The sequence below is a fragment of the Heterocephalus glaber genome, unplaced genomic scaffold, assembly GCF_053883595.1.
Source record: "Heterocephalus glaber isolate CG9 unplaced genomic scaffold, H.glaber_assembly_v1.0 deba00001472, whole genome shotgun sequence".
NCBI lineage: Eukaryota > Metazoa > Chordata > Mammalia > Rodentia > Bathyergidae > Heterocephalus > Heterocephalus glaber.
The window spans coordinates 26,714,430-26,732,965 of record NW_028258315.1 but is presented as its reverse complement, the minus strand read 5'-3'; the positions used below and the strand labels follow the sequence as shown (position 1 = coordinate 26,732,965).

General features: G+C 42.6%; 1 protein-coding gene across 4 annotated transcripts; it reads right to left on the bottom strand.

Annotated features, from left to right (window-relative positions):
- Nucleotides 1-187: 187 nt before the first annotated feature.
- On the bottom strand, nucleotides 188-18,486 carry Arv1 (ARV1 fatty acid homeostasis modulator). 4 transcript variants are annotated; one of them, XM_087181888.1, is made up of 6 exons: nucleotides 18,281-18,486; nucleotides 15,410-15,529; nucleotides 13,894-14,047; nucleotides 11,002-11,226; nucleotides 3,488-3,632; nucleotides 188-1,018 (listed from the first exon to the last, which is right to left on the bottom strand). In XM_087181888.1, exons 1-5 carry the CDS (start codon nucleotides 18,389-18,391, stop codon nucleotides 3,490-3,492), a joined length of 753 nt encoding a protein of 250 aa, XP_087038014.1. In that variant the 5' UTR covers nucleotides 18,392-18,486; the 3' UTR covers nucleotides 188-1,018; nucleotides 3,488-3,489. The 4 variants fall into 4 exon arrangements, with proteins under 4 accessions (XP_087038014.1, XP_004854720.1, XP_087038015.1 ...); XM_004854663.4 differs by having other exon boundaries at nucleotides 188-828; XM_087181889.1 differs by having other exon boundaries at nucleotides 188-753.
- Nucleotides 18,487-18,536: the final 50 nt, after the last annotated feature.

Below are 18,536 nucleotides of genomic sequence, written 5' to 3'. Positions count from 1 at the left end.
ATCCTCCTGCCTCAGCCTCCTAAATACTGGGATTGCCACCATGGCCAGTAGAGGGGCCTGAGTCTTATTCACCACTGCCAGGCAGAGGCTGACACATGGAAATGTGCTCAGCAAACATCTAAACTTGTGTGCAATGAAAAAGCAATTGAAGAAACAACAAATGAAACAGGAAGGTGACGAAAGGTCCTATTGTACCTATTTTTAATAAACATTTATTGAAATATAATTAACCCCATACAGTACATTACAATTCCAGTGGATTTTCTTTGTATTGTTCTTGATCAGCCAATTTAAGAGTACCTTAGTTACTGAATTGAAAATTTACAAAAACTTAAGTTTATTCTAAAAAACTTTAAAAGAATTTCTATTATTGTAAGAACACAAAATTTGATTTGTAGCCAAAGAAGAATTAGACATTTAAATTTAAAAGATATAAACTTGCCAAAGGAATAAAATTTAGATCTTTCATTTGTGTGAAACACAAGTGCTCCCCTGGGGCTGTCTACAACGTACAGTTCTTCACTGGGTGCAAGCATTAATGCCCGTGGTCATGCTGTGTGTGTGTGTGAATGATCTGGCTATTTCTGGGGTTGGGGCAAGGGATTAGGTTTCCATTCCAAGCCATTGCCTTCTTTTCCAGGAAGCATTCCCAAGTCTTTGTTTCACTTTCCTTAACAGAACAAAGCACTTGGTTTCTATGACACATCTTCTCTTTCAGATGCTGATGGTCATGCCGAAGAGCGGAGAATAAGACTGTGGATGACAAGGAGGGTCTTGAGAAAGGCACCTTCTGCTGAAGATCAAGTGGAAATGCTCCCCAAGCTGGCCCTGGCAATGGGAGACACAGGGACCTGAGGCACAAACTTTCTAAGAGCCACACTTTCAGCCAGTCTTTTTGTTTGTTTGAGACAGGGTCTTACTATGTAGTCCAGGCTGGCCTCACCACTCATGGTGATCCTCCTGCCGCAGTGCAGTCTCCCAAGTACGAGAATTTTAGCCACGCACCACCACGCCCAGCCTTAGACAGTTTTAATGATAGAGGCAAGTATAAAACACCAGTTAACATAAAGTAGGACAACGGGTTTGAAGTGCTTATTAAAGATACATGAGCTTATCTCCCTAACTAAATTACAACGGCCAACAGGAAGAAGCACTTAAGAAGGAAATGAAATGGCCAGCCCTGAGACAGTCTAGGATGATGTTGGGGCCATAGCCACCATGTTGTTGCCTAGACGGGTGGCTGGAGGACTGGGCATGGCACAGCACAGTGTGGGACGGAACCCCTTCATGGAGAAGGGGTACTTGGGCATTCTGGAGAGAAGACCTGCGGTGGTAGGTAGAGTGGGCAGCACACACCTTGCGGGGAGCAGTGAGGGCCAGTGTCTCGGAGAAAAGTAAAGGCTAATGCCCAGAGCAGCAGTGAGAAGTGACTGGGGGTACTTCACGAGGATGTGAGTGGTATCAGTGTGGGGAGATGGCAGGCAGGGGATGCTATATCTGTAGGCAGGAGACGAGGAGTGTGGGCTGCAGCCTGAGGGAAAGAGGTGAGGGAATCTCGAAGGGAAGTTATCAGCAAGGGTTGCTTAGGGGACAGCAGGAACACTGAGCTCAGTTTTAGACCTGCTGACCTCTGGTCACAGCAGGAGTCTCCTGGGGCCCTGCAGGGGCAGTGGATGGGGCCAGCGGCCTGGCCAAAGCAGATGGAGGTCTGAGGTCCAGGAGGGTGTGCGCAGCAGGGTGCACAGGAGCAGCAAGGCCGAGGACAGAGCCCCAGCACAGGCAGGACAAGACCAGATAGAAGGGGATGGGCGGCTCGTTCTGGTGGAGCACAGGGAGGAAGGGAACTCTGAAAGCAGCTGGCAACTGGCTTTCCTGTTTTAGAACTGCAGACTCAGGACACTCTGGCAGGAAGCACATTACATAGAAAGAAGTGGTGAAGAAATGGAGGAAGGTGGCCCAGAATAAAGAGCAAGGTATGTGCATTGGGAATAGGCAGGGCCCAGTGGAGGAACAGGATTAAGTGGAGCAGGTGCATCTCTGAAGACCCAAAGACAGTGAAGTGGCACAGAGGGAGAGGGAGGCAATAGGAGTATAGTGTGGCACTGCACAAGCAGCCGGAAGGCACAGTGACTCTGCTGTCCCTGAGGTAAGTCGTGGACAGAGCATGTTCTCCCTGCACCCACTCTTCTTTTTATTGGTACATTTTATTGGTACATTTTAGGTATACAATTCGTTTACATTTATCATTGGGTGTTTGTACCTGTACATGATATATCTTGGTTCTTATGTTTTCCCCATTCCCTGTGCGCCCTTCACCCCCTCCACCCTTCCCTATTTACACAGATTTCATTTCCATTTTTTTTCTTTTCTCATAGTTTTTCCTTTCCCTCTTGTCCTTTCCTCTTCCCTTCCCTTCACTCCTTCGTCTTTGGACCTTTTTTCCTATTTCAAATTATCAATTATTCATTTTAATCATTTTAATCCTTGTTTACACTATCAGTTTCTCACACTAGAGAAACTATTCAGTATTTACACGTGTGTCCTATTTATTTCACTTAAGAGTATGGCCTCGATATGCATCCATTTAGCTATAAATGACTCTATAGTTTTTCGTTCTTTATGGCTGAGTAGTACTGCATTTTATTAAAAAAACCACATTTTCTTTATCCAGTTTCCAGTTGATGGGCACTTGGGCTGCTTCCAAGCTTTAGCTATTACAAACTTGCACCCACTCTTCTGTTCTGTGCTCATCCATAGGATCTTGTGTCCTTGCATGGAGGGAAGGGAACCCCAAAGTCAGAAAGAGCCCCACTGAGGCAGTGAGCACCCCAGTAGGCAGGAAGAGGAGAGGGGGAATCACAGGAGGTGGCATGGGGGTGAGAAGCACAGACCCTGGGGGAGGGTCCCTGTGAAGATGGAGAGCAGCAGCCACAGGCCCACTGAGGCCCTGTGCCTCGCAGAGATGCTGCTCCAGCAACTTGGGTGCTACAGCTGTGTGATGGACAGCAAGAAGCTGGTGGGTTTCAAGGGTTTAACAAAACAGCTCAACAGCTGTTTACATGTTCCAGGTGTGGCTCAAAAAGAGGCAAAGTTGCTCAGAAGTAGAAGAAAGTTGGAGGTCCAGCGCAGTATAGGTAAGAAAGGCAGCAAAAAGCAGGGGTGGTGGGAAGAAGAGAGCAGAATGGCTGGGAAGGGCAGGAGACGAGTTAGTGGATGAATGGCAGAGTCAGATTTTAGTAGAGGACGGGTGGTGTGGAGGAGTTAGATTGGGGACAGGACCCTTGAAGCAATAAAAACAGGGACGCTGCTGTCACTGAGGAGAACCAATGGAAATCAAGCAAAACACCTGGGACCCACCCGACCAAGTCCCCAAGGCGATGAGACATGAAGGGAAAGGCTTCTCAGAGGCATACACTTATTTCTGGTGCCTCCTGCCTACGCTGAGGAGGACGCATGTTTGAGCACATGGAACTGGGTGCTCTGGTACCTTCAGAAGTCCTGATCCCTATAGAAGGCACAGTCGCTGCCAACGTCCCACTCTATCCTCTGGAAGAAGTAGACCATGCCACTTTCCAGCAGTAAGCCACTCAGGACAGCCAACAAGGAGAGCACACGGTTGATGTTTAGCGTCACTGGAAAAGAAAAGGCAGTCAATGTGCTCTGAAGGATTTAATTAAGGCATGATGATGTACATTTGTAATTCCAGCTGGTGGGGAGGCTGAGGCAGAAAAATCACAAGTTTGAGCCTGGGCAACTTATCCTGTTTCAAAAAAAAAAAAAAAAGGGTCAGCTCAGTGAGAGGAGCACTTTCCTAGCATGTGCGATGCCTTGGATTCAATCCCTAGTACCATAAAAAAATAAAACCAAAACAGGGCTGGGGATGTAGCCCAGTGGCACTTGCCTAGCATGTTCAGGGCCTTGGGTTCAATTCCCAGTATGGTCTCAAAAAATAAAACAATAACAACAACAAACAAAAAAAATGATAGTGGCATGTAAGTTATGTGTGAACTGTCTTGTAAAGCTAGTTTTTAAGATATCTGCATTCATCTTAGTATTACTCTATAGGTGTCCTGTTCCACACCTCCACCTGCAGAACTGACACCTCTGTGTGTGACATGAGCATAGAGCTTCTCCTGGAATCAAGAAGCGAGGTCCTGGCCCTACCGAGGTCCTGAGTCCTGCGGAAGACAACAAATCATCCCACTGCAGACAGGGAGCCAACTGGTTCCAAACTACAAAGACGCAGAGGACACCAGACCACCAGACCAAGGTACTGAGGCCCGCTGTTCCCGGCCCAGAGGTAGGGGCTTCTGAGCCGCCATCCCACTGCTCCTGGTCCAGAGGAAGGGGCTTCCCGGCAACCATCCCTCCTGCTGCTCCCAGCCCAGAGGAAAGGGCTTTTGGGCCACCTTCTGTCCCGCTGCTCCTGGCCCAGAGGAAGGGGCTTCCAAGCCACTATCCCTCCCACCGCTCCTGGCTCAGAGGGAGGGGCTTCTGAGCCGCCATCCCACTGCTCCTGGTCCAGAGCAAGGGGCTTCCCGGCCACCATCCCTCCCGCTGCTCCCAGCCCACAGGAAAGGGCTTTTGGGTCACCATCCCCACCACTGCTCCTGGCCCCTGTCCCACCTCACCCAGCTCAGAGGAGGTAATCCGCGCAGGCGCTAACAGCCCCCCGCCCCAGTCGAAATGAGAAAACACGTAAATAAGTCTCAAAACCAGACTTCCAGATCACCTACAGCAACCCCAAAGGGAAATGACATGGAACACTCTGATACTCAACCACCTGGACCCACTGAACTGGCAACAAAAGGGGATCTGGAAAAAATGAAATCAGAAATAATTTCTCAGATAACAGGAGAAATTGTGCCCCTAGTGCAAGACATGATTAATAAATCTAGAGAGGAGCTCAGGAACATGATGGAATCCCAACATAAGAAACAAATGGAATCCATAAAACACATGCAAATAGATTTCCAGGACATGAAAAACTCCCCCGAAAGTCTACACAGCAGAATGAGCCAATGTGAGGACAGAACTTCAGATATAGAAGGTAAGATTGCAATTAGTGACCAGGAAAAGAAAAATTGCTTCAAAATTATAAGGGAACATGAGAAATCAATCCAGCAGCTGCTAGATGATGTAAAGAAGAATAACAGAAGACTGATTGGGCTCAATGAAGAAACAGGAGAGAGTGGAGATGACATAAAAAATCTCTTCACAGAAATAATGGCAGAAAACTTCCCAAGCAGGGGAAAAGAGCTTGACATACAGATAAGTGAGGCATACAGGACAACAAATAGCCTTGATCAAAAAAAATCTACACATAGGCATATAATTGTTAAGATTCCAGAAACACAACAGAAGAACAAAGTTCTCCAAGCAGTCAGAGAAAAGAAACAAATCACATATAAAGGAAAGCCCATCAGAATCACAGCAGACTTCTCAACACAAACCATCAAGGCAAGAAGAGCTTGGAGGGACATATTCCAAGCCCTAAAAGAAAACAGCCTCCAACCCAGATTGATGTACCCTGCAAAACTATCTTTCAAAATGGATGGAGAAATAAGATACTTTCATGACAAAGAGCACCTTAGGAACTTTGTGAATACCAAACCAGCACTCCAAAGAATTTTACACAATATCCTAGGAACAGACATGGAGGATCACAACCCCAGGAAGCAAAGCAGAATGAACCCATCTGGCATGACAAGAAATTAAATGTAAAGGGGGAGAACCCAACAAAAAGAAAAAGTCATGGCAATGACAAGTCCATACATTTCAGTTATAACCATCAATGTTAATGGTCTCAATTCACCAATCAAAAGAAATAGACTGGCAGAATGGGGCAAGAAGCAAAATCCAACAATATGCTGCATACAAGAAACACACTTAATTCAAAAGGAAACTCATAGACTGAAAGTTAAAGGGTGGAAAACAATACTCCATGTGACAGGAATCCAAAAAAAAGCAGGAGTAGCTATCCTCTTGGCAGATCAAGTAGATTTCAAACCAACACTGATTAAGAGAGATGAAGAAGGACACTACATCCTTGTAAAGGGAAGAATCCAAGAGGAAGAGATGACAATCATAAATATCTATGCACCAAACACTAGTACACCCAACTATATAAAACAAATACTAACAGACAGGGAAAGTCATATATGCACTAATACAATTGTAGTGGGGGACCTCAACACCCCACTGTCACAAATAGATAGATCAACTAGACTAAAAATAAGTAATGAAATACTAGAACTCAATTGAACTCTTGAACAAATGAACTTAACAGATGTTTACAGAGTCTTCCACCCCACAAAATCAGAATACACATTCTTCTCAGCTGCACATGGGTCATTCTCAAAAATAGACCACATACTCACACATAGAACATGTTTAAGTAAGTGCCAAGGAACTGAAGTTATCCCCTGTATATTATCAGACCATAGTGTGATAAAATTGGAGATCCATAGCAAAAGAAACTCAAAAAATTTCATAAACACGTGGAAATTGAACAAGACACTTCTGAATAACCAATGGGTCACAGAGGAAATTAAAGAAGAAATCAGACAGTTCCTTCAATTAAATGACAATGACAATACAACATATCGGAATCTATGGGACACAATTAAGGCAGTCTTACGAGGGAAATTCATAGCAGTGAATACGCATATTGGGAAAAGAGAACAAGCCCAATTAAACAACCTGATGCTGAACCTCAACCTTCTAGTAAAAGAAGAGCAGGACAACTCCAGAGCTCATACAAGGGAGGAAATTATAAAGATCAGAGGAGAAATCAATGCAATGGAGACTAAGAGAACGATACAAAAAATCAATGAAGCCAAGAGTTGGTTCTTCAAAAGAATCAACAAAATTGACAAACCTTTAGCCAACCTTGTCAGAAAAAGGAAAGAAAAGGCCCAAATCCATGCAATTAGGAATGAAAAGGGTGAAATGACAACAGACCCAGCAGAAATCCAGAGGATCATCAATACCTACTTCCAGAACCTATACGCCAATAAGATGGACAACACAGAAGAAATGGACAGATTCCTAGATACATATGAATTACCAAAGTTGAACGAAGAAGACCTAAAAATTCTGAACAACCCAATATCAACCAATGAAATTGAAAAGGTAATTAAAAACTTATCAACTAAGAAAAGCCCAGGCCCTGATGGCTTCACTGCTGAATTCTACAAGACATTTAGAGAGGAACTGCTGCCACTACTGTTTAAACTCTTCAATGAAATTGAAAGGGAAGCAATACTCCCAAATTCATTCCTGGAAGCAAGCATCACCTTGATCCCCAAAGCAGAGAAAGACCCAACTGAAAAGGAGAACTATAGGCCAATCTCACTAATGAACATTGATGCAAAAATCCTTAATAAGATAATGGCAAACAGAATGCAGAAGATCATCAAGAAGATCATACACCCTGATCAAGTGGGATTCATCCCAGGGATGCAGCGATGGTTCAATATACGAAAATCAATCAATGTAATACACTATATCAATAGAGCCAAGGACAAAAACCATATGATTATCTCCACAGACGCAGAAAAAGCATTTGACAAAATCCAATATGCATTTATGATAAAAACCCTACAAAAATTGGAATAGATGGTCTCTACCTCAAACTGATAGAAGCCATCTATGAAAAACCAACAGCCAATATCATACTAAATGGTCAAAAACTGAAATCCTTCACACTAAAATCAGGAACAAGACAAGGATGGCCACTATCACCACTCTTGTTCAATATAGTTCTGGAAACATTAGCCAAGGCAATTAGACAAGAGAAAGAAATAAAAGGAATAAAGATAGGAAATGAAGAAGTCAAATTGTCATTATTTGCAGATGACATGATCCTCTATATAGAAGACCCCAAGAACTCCACCAAAGGTCTTCTAGACTTAATAACCAAATTCAGTCAAGTAGCTGGTTACAAGGTCAACACACAAAAATCAACAGCTTTCCTCTACACCAATGAGAGACTCACTGAGAGAGAAATAGGGCAAATAATTCCTTTCACAATAGCATCCAAAAAACTGAAATACCTAGGAATCATCCTAACAAAAGAAATCAAAGACCTCTTCTCCGAAAACTATGGCACTCTGAAAAGAGAGATTGAAGATGATATCAGAAAATGGACAGACATCCCCTGCTCCTGGGTAGGAAGGATTAATATAGTGAAAATGGCCATACTTCCAAAACTGCTATATAGATTTAATGCAATTCCAATTGAGATCCCAGCAGCATACTTCATGGACATCGAGAAAACAATCCCAAAATTCATTTGGAACAAGAAGAGACCCAGAATAGCAAAAACAATTCTAGGTAACAGAGACATGGCAGGGGGTATCACAATCCCCAACCTGCAACTATACCACAAAGCTACTGTGATAAAAACAGCATGGTACTGGCAAAGAAACAGACTTGAGGACCAGTGGAACAGATTAGAAGATGCAGAAACAACGCCAGACACACTCAGCCATCTCATCTTCGACAAAGGAGCCAAACACCCTCAAGGGAGGAAAGATAGCCTCTTTAATAAATGGTGCTGGAAAAATTGGGCTTCAACTTGCCAAAGATTAAAACTAGACCTGTATCTCTCACCATGCACTAAACTAAAATCAAAATGGATTAAAGATCTAAATATTAAAATAGAAACTGAACCAGTTGGAACAGAGGTTAGGTAGAACCCTTGAAGACATCGGTGTAGGAAAAGATTTTATGAACAAAACCTCAGTTGCCCATGAACTAGCACAAACAATCAACAAATGGGATCTCTTCTTATTAAAAGGCTTCTGCACAGCAAGAGAAACCACCAGCAGTGTGAAGGGACAACCCACAATGTGGGAAAAAATCCTCACCTGCTCCTCCTCAGACAAAGGTCTACTATCTCAAATCTATAAAGAACCTAAAAAGATCAGACCTCCCAAATTTAAAGACCCAATCCAAAAATGGGCATCTGAAATGAACAGACATTTCTCAGACAAAGAAGTAGAAATAGCAAATAAATACATGAAAAAATGTTCAACATCACTGGTTATTCGAGAGATGCAAATGAAAACAACGCTGAGATTCCACTTCACTCCAGAAAGAATGGCTGCTATCATGAAATCAACCAATAACAAATGCTGGTGGGGCTGTGGGGAAAGAGGAACCCTGCTCCACTGCTGGTGGGAGTGTAGACTGGTGCAACCACCGTGGAAATCAGTATGGAGATACCTCAAAGAACTAGGACTGGAAGTCCCATTTGACCCAGCTATTCCACTGCTGGGGATCTTCCCCAAAGAATTAAAAGAATCATACCACAGAGATATATGTGCAGCCATGTTCATAGCAGCACAGTTTGTGATAGCTAAAACTTGGAAATAGCCCAAATGTCCATCAACTGGAGACTGGATAAAGAAAATGTGGTTTTTTAATAAAATGGAGTACTACTCAGCCATAAAAAATGAGAAATTAGAGACATTTATAGCTAAGTGCATGCACATTGAGGCGATACTCTTAAGTGAAATAAATAGGACACATATGAATAAATACCGAACAGTTTCTCTGGTGTGAGAAACTGAAAGTGTAAATAAGGACTAAATGTATAATAGGTAATGTGAAATAGGAAGAAAAGGGGCAAAGGGGAAGGAAGTGGGAGGGCTAGGGGAAAGGATAGAAGGGAATGGGATTAATATGAGAAAATGGAAAACCAGGAACAAAATCTTTGTAAATAGGGAGGACTGGAGGGGTTGAAGGGAGAGCTGGGCCAGGGTGAAAAATAAGAACCAAGAGAGACTATTGTAAAGGTGCAAATTTCCAATGATGAATGTCATTATATTGTGTAATACCTAAAATGTACCAATGAGTAGAATGAATAATCAATAATGCAAAATGGGAAGAAAACGTCCAAAGGGGTAGGGGTAGTGGGAGGGGCAGGAGAAAGGAAAGAAGGGAAAGGAAAAATGATGAGAAATGGAAAAAATGGAAATAAAGTCTTTGTAAATAGGGAAGGGTGGAGGGCGTGAAGGGAGGGCTAGGAATGGGGAAAAAATAAGAACCAAGATGCATTATGTAAAGGTACAATTCCCAATGAGAAATGTAATTGTGTTGTATACCTACAATGTACCAATAAAAGAATAAAAAAAAAAAAAAAAAGAAGCGAGGTCCTGTCAACATGAAAGGGGAGGCTGGACATGGTAGTGCATGCCTGTAATTGCAGCACTTGGGAAGCTGAGGCAGGAGGATTGCCACAAGTTTGAGGCCAGCCTGGGCTACATAGCAAGGCCCTGTCTCAAAAAACAAAACAAAACAACCAAAAAACAAAACAGAAGGGAAAAATAAAAGGTGGATTCTAAGGTTACAAACAGAATAATAGAAGAAAATGATACTACTAGTGTCACAGTTTGCAAGATGATGAGCATACGATAAAAAAAATCAGGTAATAGGTTCATTCAAAATAGTGCTTTTTCACAGTATGCAGGGAAATGGAGACATTTCCTGACAGACCATTTCCTGGTGTGAGAGGTGCTACCTGGCACCCACTCCTGGCCTGACAACTGCCCAGCCTGGAAACTCTAGACAAGCTACCTGTCCTCATGGCCCCCAAGCTTATTTTTGAAGTAAAGATAACAATGGCTGCACTACTAACCTCACAGGACAGAGAAGGCAGACAAAAACAAGCTGAAAGCTGTCAAGTACTATGCAGTTAAATCTAACAAACACTAGGGCCTGCCACTGTTGGGCACCACAGACATGTCGGGCACAGCATCTGCCACACATTATGTACCACAGATGTGCCAGGTACTGTGCCTGCCTTGTGTTAGGTACTACAGACATGCAGAGTACTGTGCCTAGCCTGTGTTAGGCACCTGATGTGCCACGGACTGTCATTACCTGATATAGAACTTCAGTGTTCAGCAGGTCACGTGAAACTTTCCCAGAACCATGGCTGGAGGCTTCCATGAAGGTTAAGGCAGATAAGGCAGAATGAAAACAGACCCCTACCTCTGATTGCTTGGAAATTCGAGGTCAGGACAAATACTTTAATGAGCCTGAGGCATAGAGGTGTGTAGTCATGCTCCCAGATGACAGCTGGGATCAGGAGGAGCTTCCCATAGCTTGATAACAGTAATCCCTTTAGCAGCAAGCCAAAGTCAGGCCTTTTTTTTGCTGTTTTGACTCGTTCCATGCACAGAAAAGTAAAAATGCCAATAAAAAAGGCACTTTGTTCTAGGAAGACAATGAAAAATAAAAATTTGTCAGTCTCCATCCAAAAACCATATTTCCATCTAAAAACAAACCTCAATTCCAAAATATAACTTAGTTGATTTCATGAAAAATGCTTTAGCAATATCAGATTTTCTTCTTTTTTTAAAATCAAACCCAGCCTTTGTGTAAAATCCTGCTGGTGTGACTTAAGAAACATTTCAATAATTCTTTCATAAAGTTTTTCATCACCCACTGAAGAAAAACTCCATCAGAGCCGTAATCACTGCCTTTCTGAAGTGTGTGAGATCCCCAAGAAAGAATAAAGCAGGAAGGAGGAAGCTGCCAACTCTGAATGATGGGGCTGCCCTGAGAATGGTGCTGCCCATGCTGGCATTTTTCTCTGTGGATTCTTTCACTACTTACTGAGTGCTTATTATCTATAAAGTATTGAATATTGCTATCTAATTAAAAGACATCCCTTACAGTGAGTTCAAGGCCAGCCTGAACTACACAGCAAGACCCTGCCTCAAAGAACAAAACAAAATATGCGAATGTGTGTGTGTGTGTGTGTGCGCGCGCACACGCGCGCGCGCGCGCACGGGGGAGGGGAAGTTGGGGGAGACAAAGCAACTTATCTTTAGAAATTTATGGGGCTTTGCTTCAAAGCTTGATTATACTCCTAGGTTAGGAGATATACTCAAGGTCTATTTATTTTGGTTTTTTTCCCGGTACCGGAGATTGAACTCAGGACCTTGCGCTTGCAAGGCAGGTGTGGTGCCACTGAGCTAAATCCCCGGCCCTTCAAGGTGTATTTAATATTACTGTAAGATGTAAATGTTTACAATCTTCTGTATATTTCAAATATTACTAAACAGATAATAAAAAAAATTTACATTAGGTGTCTCAGCAAAGTCCAAATTATACCCAAAATTACTGATAAAGAGTCAGGAACAGTGGTGCAAACCGTAACACCAGCTACTGGGGAGGCCGAGGCAGGAAGATTATTAAGTTCGAAGCCAACTATGTAGCCAGACCCTGTCTTACAACAACAACCCAAAAAATTATTGATGGAATGGACATCATTAAATTGTCATAAATCCTAACAAATTCCCAACTGTAAGCTCCCAAAGGCAGAGATTTTTGTATTTTTCATAGATATACCTCTCCAGTGCCTGAGGAGTGAATGGTACATAAGTATTTAGGAAGTAATTCCTGTTTTTTTTTTTTTAGGTACCGGGGATCGAACTCAGGACCTTGTGCTTTCAAGGCAAGCGGTGGAACCACTGAGCTAAATCCCTGGCCCTTTAACAAGTAATTCTTAAGTATATGAATAATAACAGATAGTGTTAGAATGCATCACGTACATATGCAATCATTAAATCACCTACACAAATGTTTATTGAGCACCCATTACAGACCAGTTACTTTACTAAGGGCTTGAGCTAAATCAGTGACCAACACAGAGAGCCTCGCCCTCATTCTGTTTATTTAGTGGAGAAGGCAGATCACAAAAACAGCTAACTGGGCCAGGGATTTGGCTCAGTGGTTTCGATGCCTGCTGCACAAGTGGAAGGATCTGAGTTCGATCCCCAACACCAAAAAACTCCCCCCCAAAACAACAAAAAAACCCAGCTAAGAGCAGCTTCTGTGGTATGTGAGATGATGATAATCACCTTAAAACAAGGCGGTTGAGGGTGTGGTCAGCACAAAATTCACTCAGGTGATATTTCAGACCTGAGGGACACCAAGGAGCAGACGTGTGGACATTAGGGGCAGGCACCCTGGCAGCCTTTGAGCAGCCAGCTCAAAGGCCCAAGGGTGGAGGCTCATCCAGCATGTCTGAGCAAGTTCCCTGGAGTGGCTGGGTCAGGGTGGGCAAGACAGATGGTGGCAGTAACTAAAACAAGAGATGTCCCAGAGAGGCAGAGCATGGAGAGCCTCGTGTGCCCAGTACAGGGACTTCAGTGAAATGGGAGCTGTGTCCTAGCAACAGTTGATTAGAAAGGGGCTTCTCAATGTAAAGAACAGACTGGCACGAAGTGGACTAGAAATGAGGAGGCAACTCTGCTCCCCTAGCTTGTGTCAGGTTCTGGCCGTGGGGATGGTAGGAGTGGCAGTGCAGTGCAAAAGTACTTCCTGACAACTCAAGTGTGCACCATCAGGGATGACTTCAAGGCTTCTTGGTCTAAGCAGTTCAAACAATGGAGTTACTTGCAACTGGGATGGGGAAGGCTATGGGCAGAGGCAGCAGAAGCTGGGTTTTAGAGATGACTTATTGGCTGTCCACATGGAGCTACTGAGGAGGCAAATGGACACAGGGTCTAGAGGTCAGGAGAAAAGTCTGGATTAGAGATGGACATCTGGGGTTCCAAGCAGATGGCAGAGGTAACTGAGGGAGTGAGGTTGGCAGATAGGACAAAAGAGGATGTGTGATGTAGAAATATGACACTGGCATGGAGTAGAGACTCAGTATTATAAAATGTTTCATTATAGTCAAAGCAGAAGTTGTCCAGTTGGGTAATCAGAACTTAAACTCACCTCGCAGGTAGCAGGTTAATGGAAGAGCTGAGAGTTTATCTGTAAGTTCTCTATTAACTATTCCCCTTTGTCCACGATCAAGAACATGTGTCTTACTTTTAATCAAATAGTTAAGTTCTATTTAAGAATGGAAAGCGAGTGTCTCCTTACCTAGAGAAGCAACTGCAAACATTCTGTAAAAATCCCACTCCTTGGCATATCTAATCAAGTCGTCCGGGGCAGTGTTTTGGTTTGAGTCCTGAAGCTGCCACCACCTCAGGTATGCTTCACAAAGCAAACAAAACATGCAGAGTTTTCCATGGATCTGACAGTCAAAAGACATTGCCACTCAATCAGGGAAAGAAGCACTTGATTGTACTTAATATCAACAGGCACAGCTGTAGGTAAGTGTAGTTTTGAGGAACATCTCAGCTTGCAAGATTTAAACCCCCACAGACCAACCAGGTGATTCTAAATGTGTAGTGAAATCTGACAATCAATGCTTTGGTAATTTACTGGGGTTTTTTGGTTCTTTTTTTGTTTTGTTTTGTTTTTAGAAAAGGTCCATTATGTAGCCTTGAGCTCACAGTGATCCTCCTGCCTTAGCCAGGATTACAGGTGTGCGCCACCACAGCCAGCTAATGCTCTGGTAATTTAAAAAATGCCGTTAACTTGAGGAGCAGGGTGGGGATAAATAAACTACACCATTATTATCGACTTTAACCCAAATTTAGGGTTGCAAATAACACCACAGAACACCCAGGAAATTTAGTTTCTGATACACAATAAACAATTTATTGTAGGTATATTTCATGCCATATTTGAGACATACTAAGTTTTCACTGTTTATCTAATTTTCAAATTTAATTGGATATTCTATATTTTATCTATCAATCCTACCCAAACTACTAAAGAGTTTACAATTCAATACACTAAATATGTATTTTTAAAAATCCAACTTTTAAAATTAGGACTTTTCTGACTAAATTCAATGTTGTTATTTACCTCAAAAATTCCCTAACAGTAGAGTGTAGAATACAATTATATTTAGTATTTTTCTATTAATGTCAGTTTACTTCTTTTAGGTATAATTTTCTCCCTACCCAGATATGTTTAATTTTGTTCTATTTAGAGTCAATGAGTCTGTTTCAATAGGTAACTCACTAAAGGCAATCCACACGATAGCTGTCAGCTTCCTAACACACCGTTTAAAATCTATACCTCAGGAGGCTGAGGCAGGAGGATCACTGTGAGTTTGAGGCCAGCCTTGGCTACACTGTGAGTTAAAGACCAGTTTGAACTACATAGCCAGACCCTGTCTCAAAAAACAAACAAAACGAAACGAAACAAACCACACACACAAAAAATCTACACCCGCTATTTCTAGAAACTTTCAGATAGGTTGAGAAAAAAGACTCACCTTCCAATCAGAATTTTTCTTTTCTTTTCTTTTCTTTTTTTTTGAGACAGGGTCTGGCTATGTAGTTTAGGTTGGCCTCGAATTCACGGCTATCCTCCTCCCTCAGCCTCCTAAGTACTGGGATTACAGGCATGCGCCACCACCCCACCACCTCTGGCTAGAAGTTTTCATTTTATACTTTTAAATTCTGTTCAAAATTGTTATCCTTATAAAATGCACAAGCACTATTAAGGAACATTAAAATGTTTTAAAATTATCACAACTTACGTTTATTTTAGTATTGAAAAGAATATGCCTGTAGACCTGGGCTTTGCATAAAATAGCATTAATCAAGATAATAACAGGATCATACTCGATATATTTGTCTACAAGTTTCTGGCAGGATTTCTGAAATAACACAAGATAACATTAGAACAAGCAAACTAACAGTCTGAAATCTCAGACTTCAAAATAACACTCTATTCATAAAGCAAACAAGGCCATATCAGCACTTAAGTAAACTTCCCCTCAGATATGTGTAAGAAGTGGTTTCACAAGTGACTCAATATGTGTCTACGCTAGAAATACTAATATTTTAGCTCATATTTGGGAAGCTAAAAAGATTTTTGACTTAAAGACTAATTCCAAGCAGAAAGGTATCCTAGAAGAGTCTACTTTTAATTTGTGGGGATTGTTATGAATGAATCTCTAATGTACTTTTTGACTGGTAACCTGTTGCCTATTGGCTATATGGCCCCAACACTGTAGTTCCTGAAATAGGATGTGGAAAGGTCTTCAGCAAAGTCTCCTGCTCCCTGAGCTTTTGAGAGGTACATGTAGGTAAGGAACAGGACACAGTACTAACTAATAATCCTGAGGTGGGAGAACTCAGGGAAGCTTGGGTTTTCTTCTAATAACACCATGGATACAGAGGGAAAATGCTACAGTAGAGATAGTGGAGAGTTAAAAGAACTGGATGGTGCAGCCCAGGTCCAGGTCACCAAAATCCAGGCTCTCTCAGGTCACCATTTTAGAGTTCAAGATCTCTGGACATGTGATAATAAGGTCATCAAGTCTCAACACCATTAGCACATGGTCATATGAAGCAGCATTAGTTACAAAGCTGCATTAATGCTATAATTCAATGCAAAAAAACTAACGGCTACAATTCCAACCAAAAATTTTGAAACTCTGGCAGGATAAAATAGAAATAGAAGTGGGGATACAAAGATATTACGATGGCCTTTTAGTTACATCAAAGCACTAGAAGAAAAGTGAACTGCACTGAAGAATATTAACCCTCCACTTCAGCGTAATGAAATACTGGGTTCCCTTCCAAGGTAAGAGTTTCTCCACTTCATTCATGTAATTCCAATAAATAGGTATGTTTTTCCAGTCATCATGCGAACCAGTGAAGGCAGATGTGCTACTTCCTCAAACTCAAATCTACCTAACAAAACAGAGGCATAAAGAATTCGTATTTTTGCAGCTCTTTACCTGAACAAAGAGTGAGCTGGCCCCTAAACAGAAGCCAGAATCAGAAATCACATGATTGTGACAGGCTATTTTGTGGACCCTATGCCACTCAAATGGAGCACACTTTCTCCTTTCCTGCATATGAGATCTGAAGTCCAGAGATGCTAATTCATTTTTAAATGAAACTCCTAACAGTTCAAGGATCCCCTTCTCTGTCCTTCAATAAAGTTCTCTAAATCTCATTTTTAGACGGTACTACAAGTGTAAGACTTGGGGTCTGGACAATTCTTAGAAGAAGGCAGGCAGAAACCAGCACTAAGTAGGACAGCAGCTCCTGCTTCTTTTGCATTCACTTGTGTGGCAGATTCATGTGGAGTGGCTACTACATTCAAAACAAGAACTCTTTCTTCTTAGCCACTTATGAATCATTTCCAAGATCCTAGATAATCACCTAGAGCCACTAGTCTAACCTCAAGGACCTTACAGTTTAGAAGGCCAAGACAAGCATGCTACCATGTGGTCTGACAAGTAATATAACGGGATAACTCCGGGTGACAAGAAACCAAAGAAAGAGGCAGTTTCTGTACCATATGACATGCTGTGGGCACTGCCCATTTTCCCTGCAGAGCACGATAACCAACAGGAAATTTATTCAAGTCTACTAGCCTTCTCATCCATTTTAGATCTCATTTTTCCCTGTTTTTCTTGTAAGTGCTCCTCTCCACCTTACTTCCTCCTGCTCTTACTTGAAATGTAAGCAGGAAAGCTACACACACACACACACACACACACACACACACACACACACACACACCCCAAGACAAATGTAGTAGAATATCTTACTGGGAGCTATATTTAAAGTACCATATTACTTTTAGTAAATACATTTTCTTATTTTGGCAAAATTATTCCATTCTTTATCATCTACTACCAAATAGACAAAGATCCTGAAAAGAAAAAACTTTTCGTCTAAGAAATCAATACAGCACAAGGGCCTCAAAGAGCACCACTTCAGTCTGCACTTAGCTGTGACATGCTTTGTCCTGCTAACATTCTTCATTTCACTGATGAACCACACTTTTAAAAATATAAACTGGCTATATCAATTCTTCATGAATATTCCTGCTGCTTTCTTCTGTATCATCATCGCAAGGACTACAGGACTACTTCTTTCTCTACTTAGCCTCAAATCTATTTAATTTTAGCTCTACAACAGGCAAATACTGTATCTTAAAATGGAACCCTCTGGACTTTTAAGCTTTTCAAGGTCTTATTCGTTTTTGCATCCAAGAGGCGGGAGCTAAATATCTTAATAGTGAGTGGAACTAAAAATAATCTTAAGGAGCCTTCTTTTGTTCTATAATGAGTTTATTAGATGTCTGTGCGCTTGAAATAGGGCATCGCCACAAGATACTAAGAGTACTATGTCCGTAAGCATAATTAAGTTGCGAAAGCTGAAAGGGAAGGCACATTTACCTTGGATGGGGGACTTTAGATGGAACGGGTGAAATCTGGCATGCCACTAACTTCGTGTCCTCACTGCCTGGACTGGCCCCCACCCGCCCTAGCTCACTGCGCTCGGCGGCCACAGGTGTCCCTGGATCACTGAGCCCCAGCCAGAGCCGAGCACCAGCCTCCCGCACACCGGACGGTGCTAATCCCCTCGCCCGCCCTCGCACTCACGCAGATGGTGAGCTTCAGCACGCCGTGGTTGTAGTCTCGGTATAGCTCGCTGGCCTCCTGGTTACACTCGATACACCTGTACGGAGAGGGGGGCAAGACAACCTCAGCCATCTCCTCCGCGACCTTCCCGTGACGCCGGCCGTCGCATCGTTCCCCCTGTCACTACGGAAGCCGCTTCCGGTCACGGGCGGAAGTTGTCAGGTCGGGCCGGAAGGGTTCTCGCGCCAGACCTGCTGGGACTGGTAGTCTCAACGCG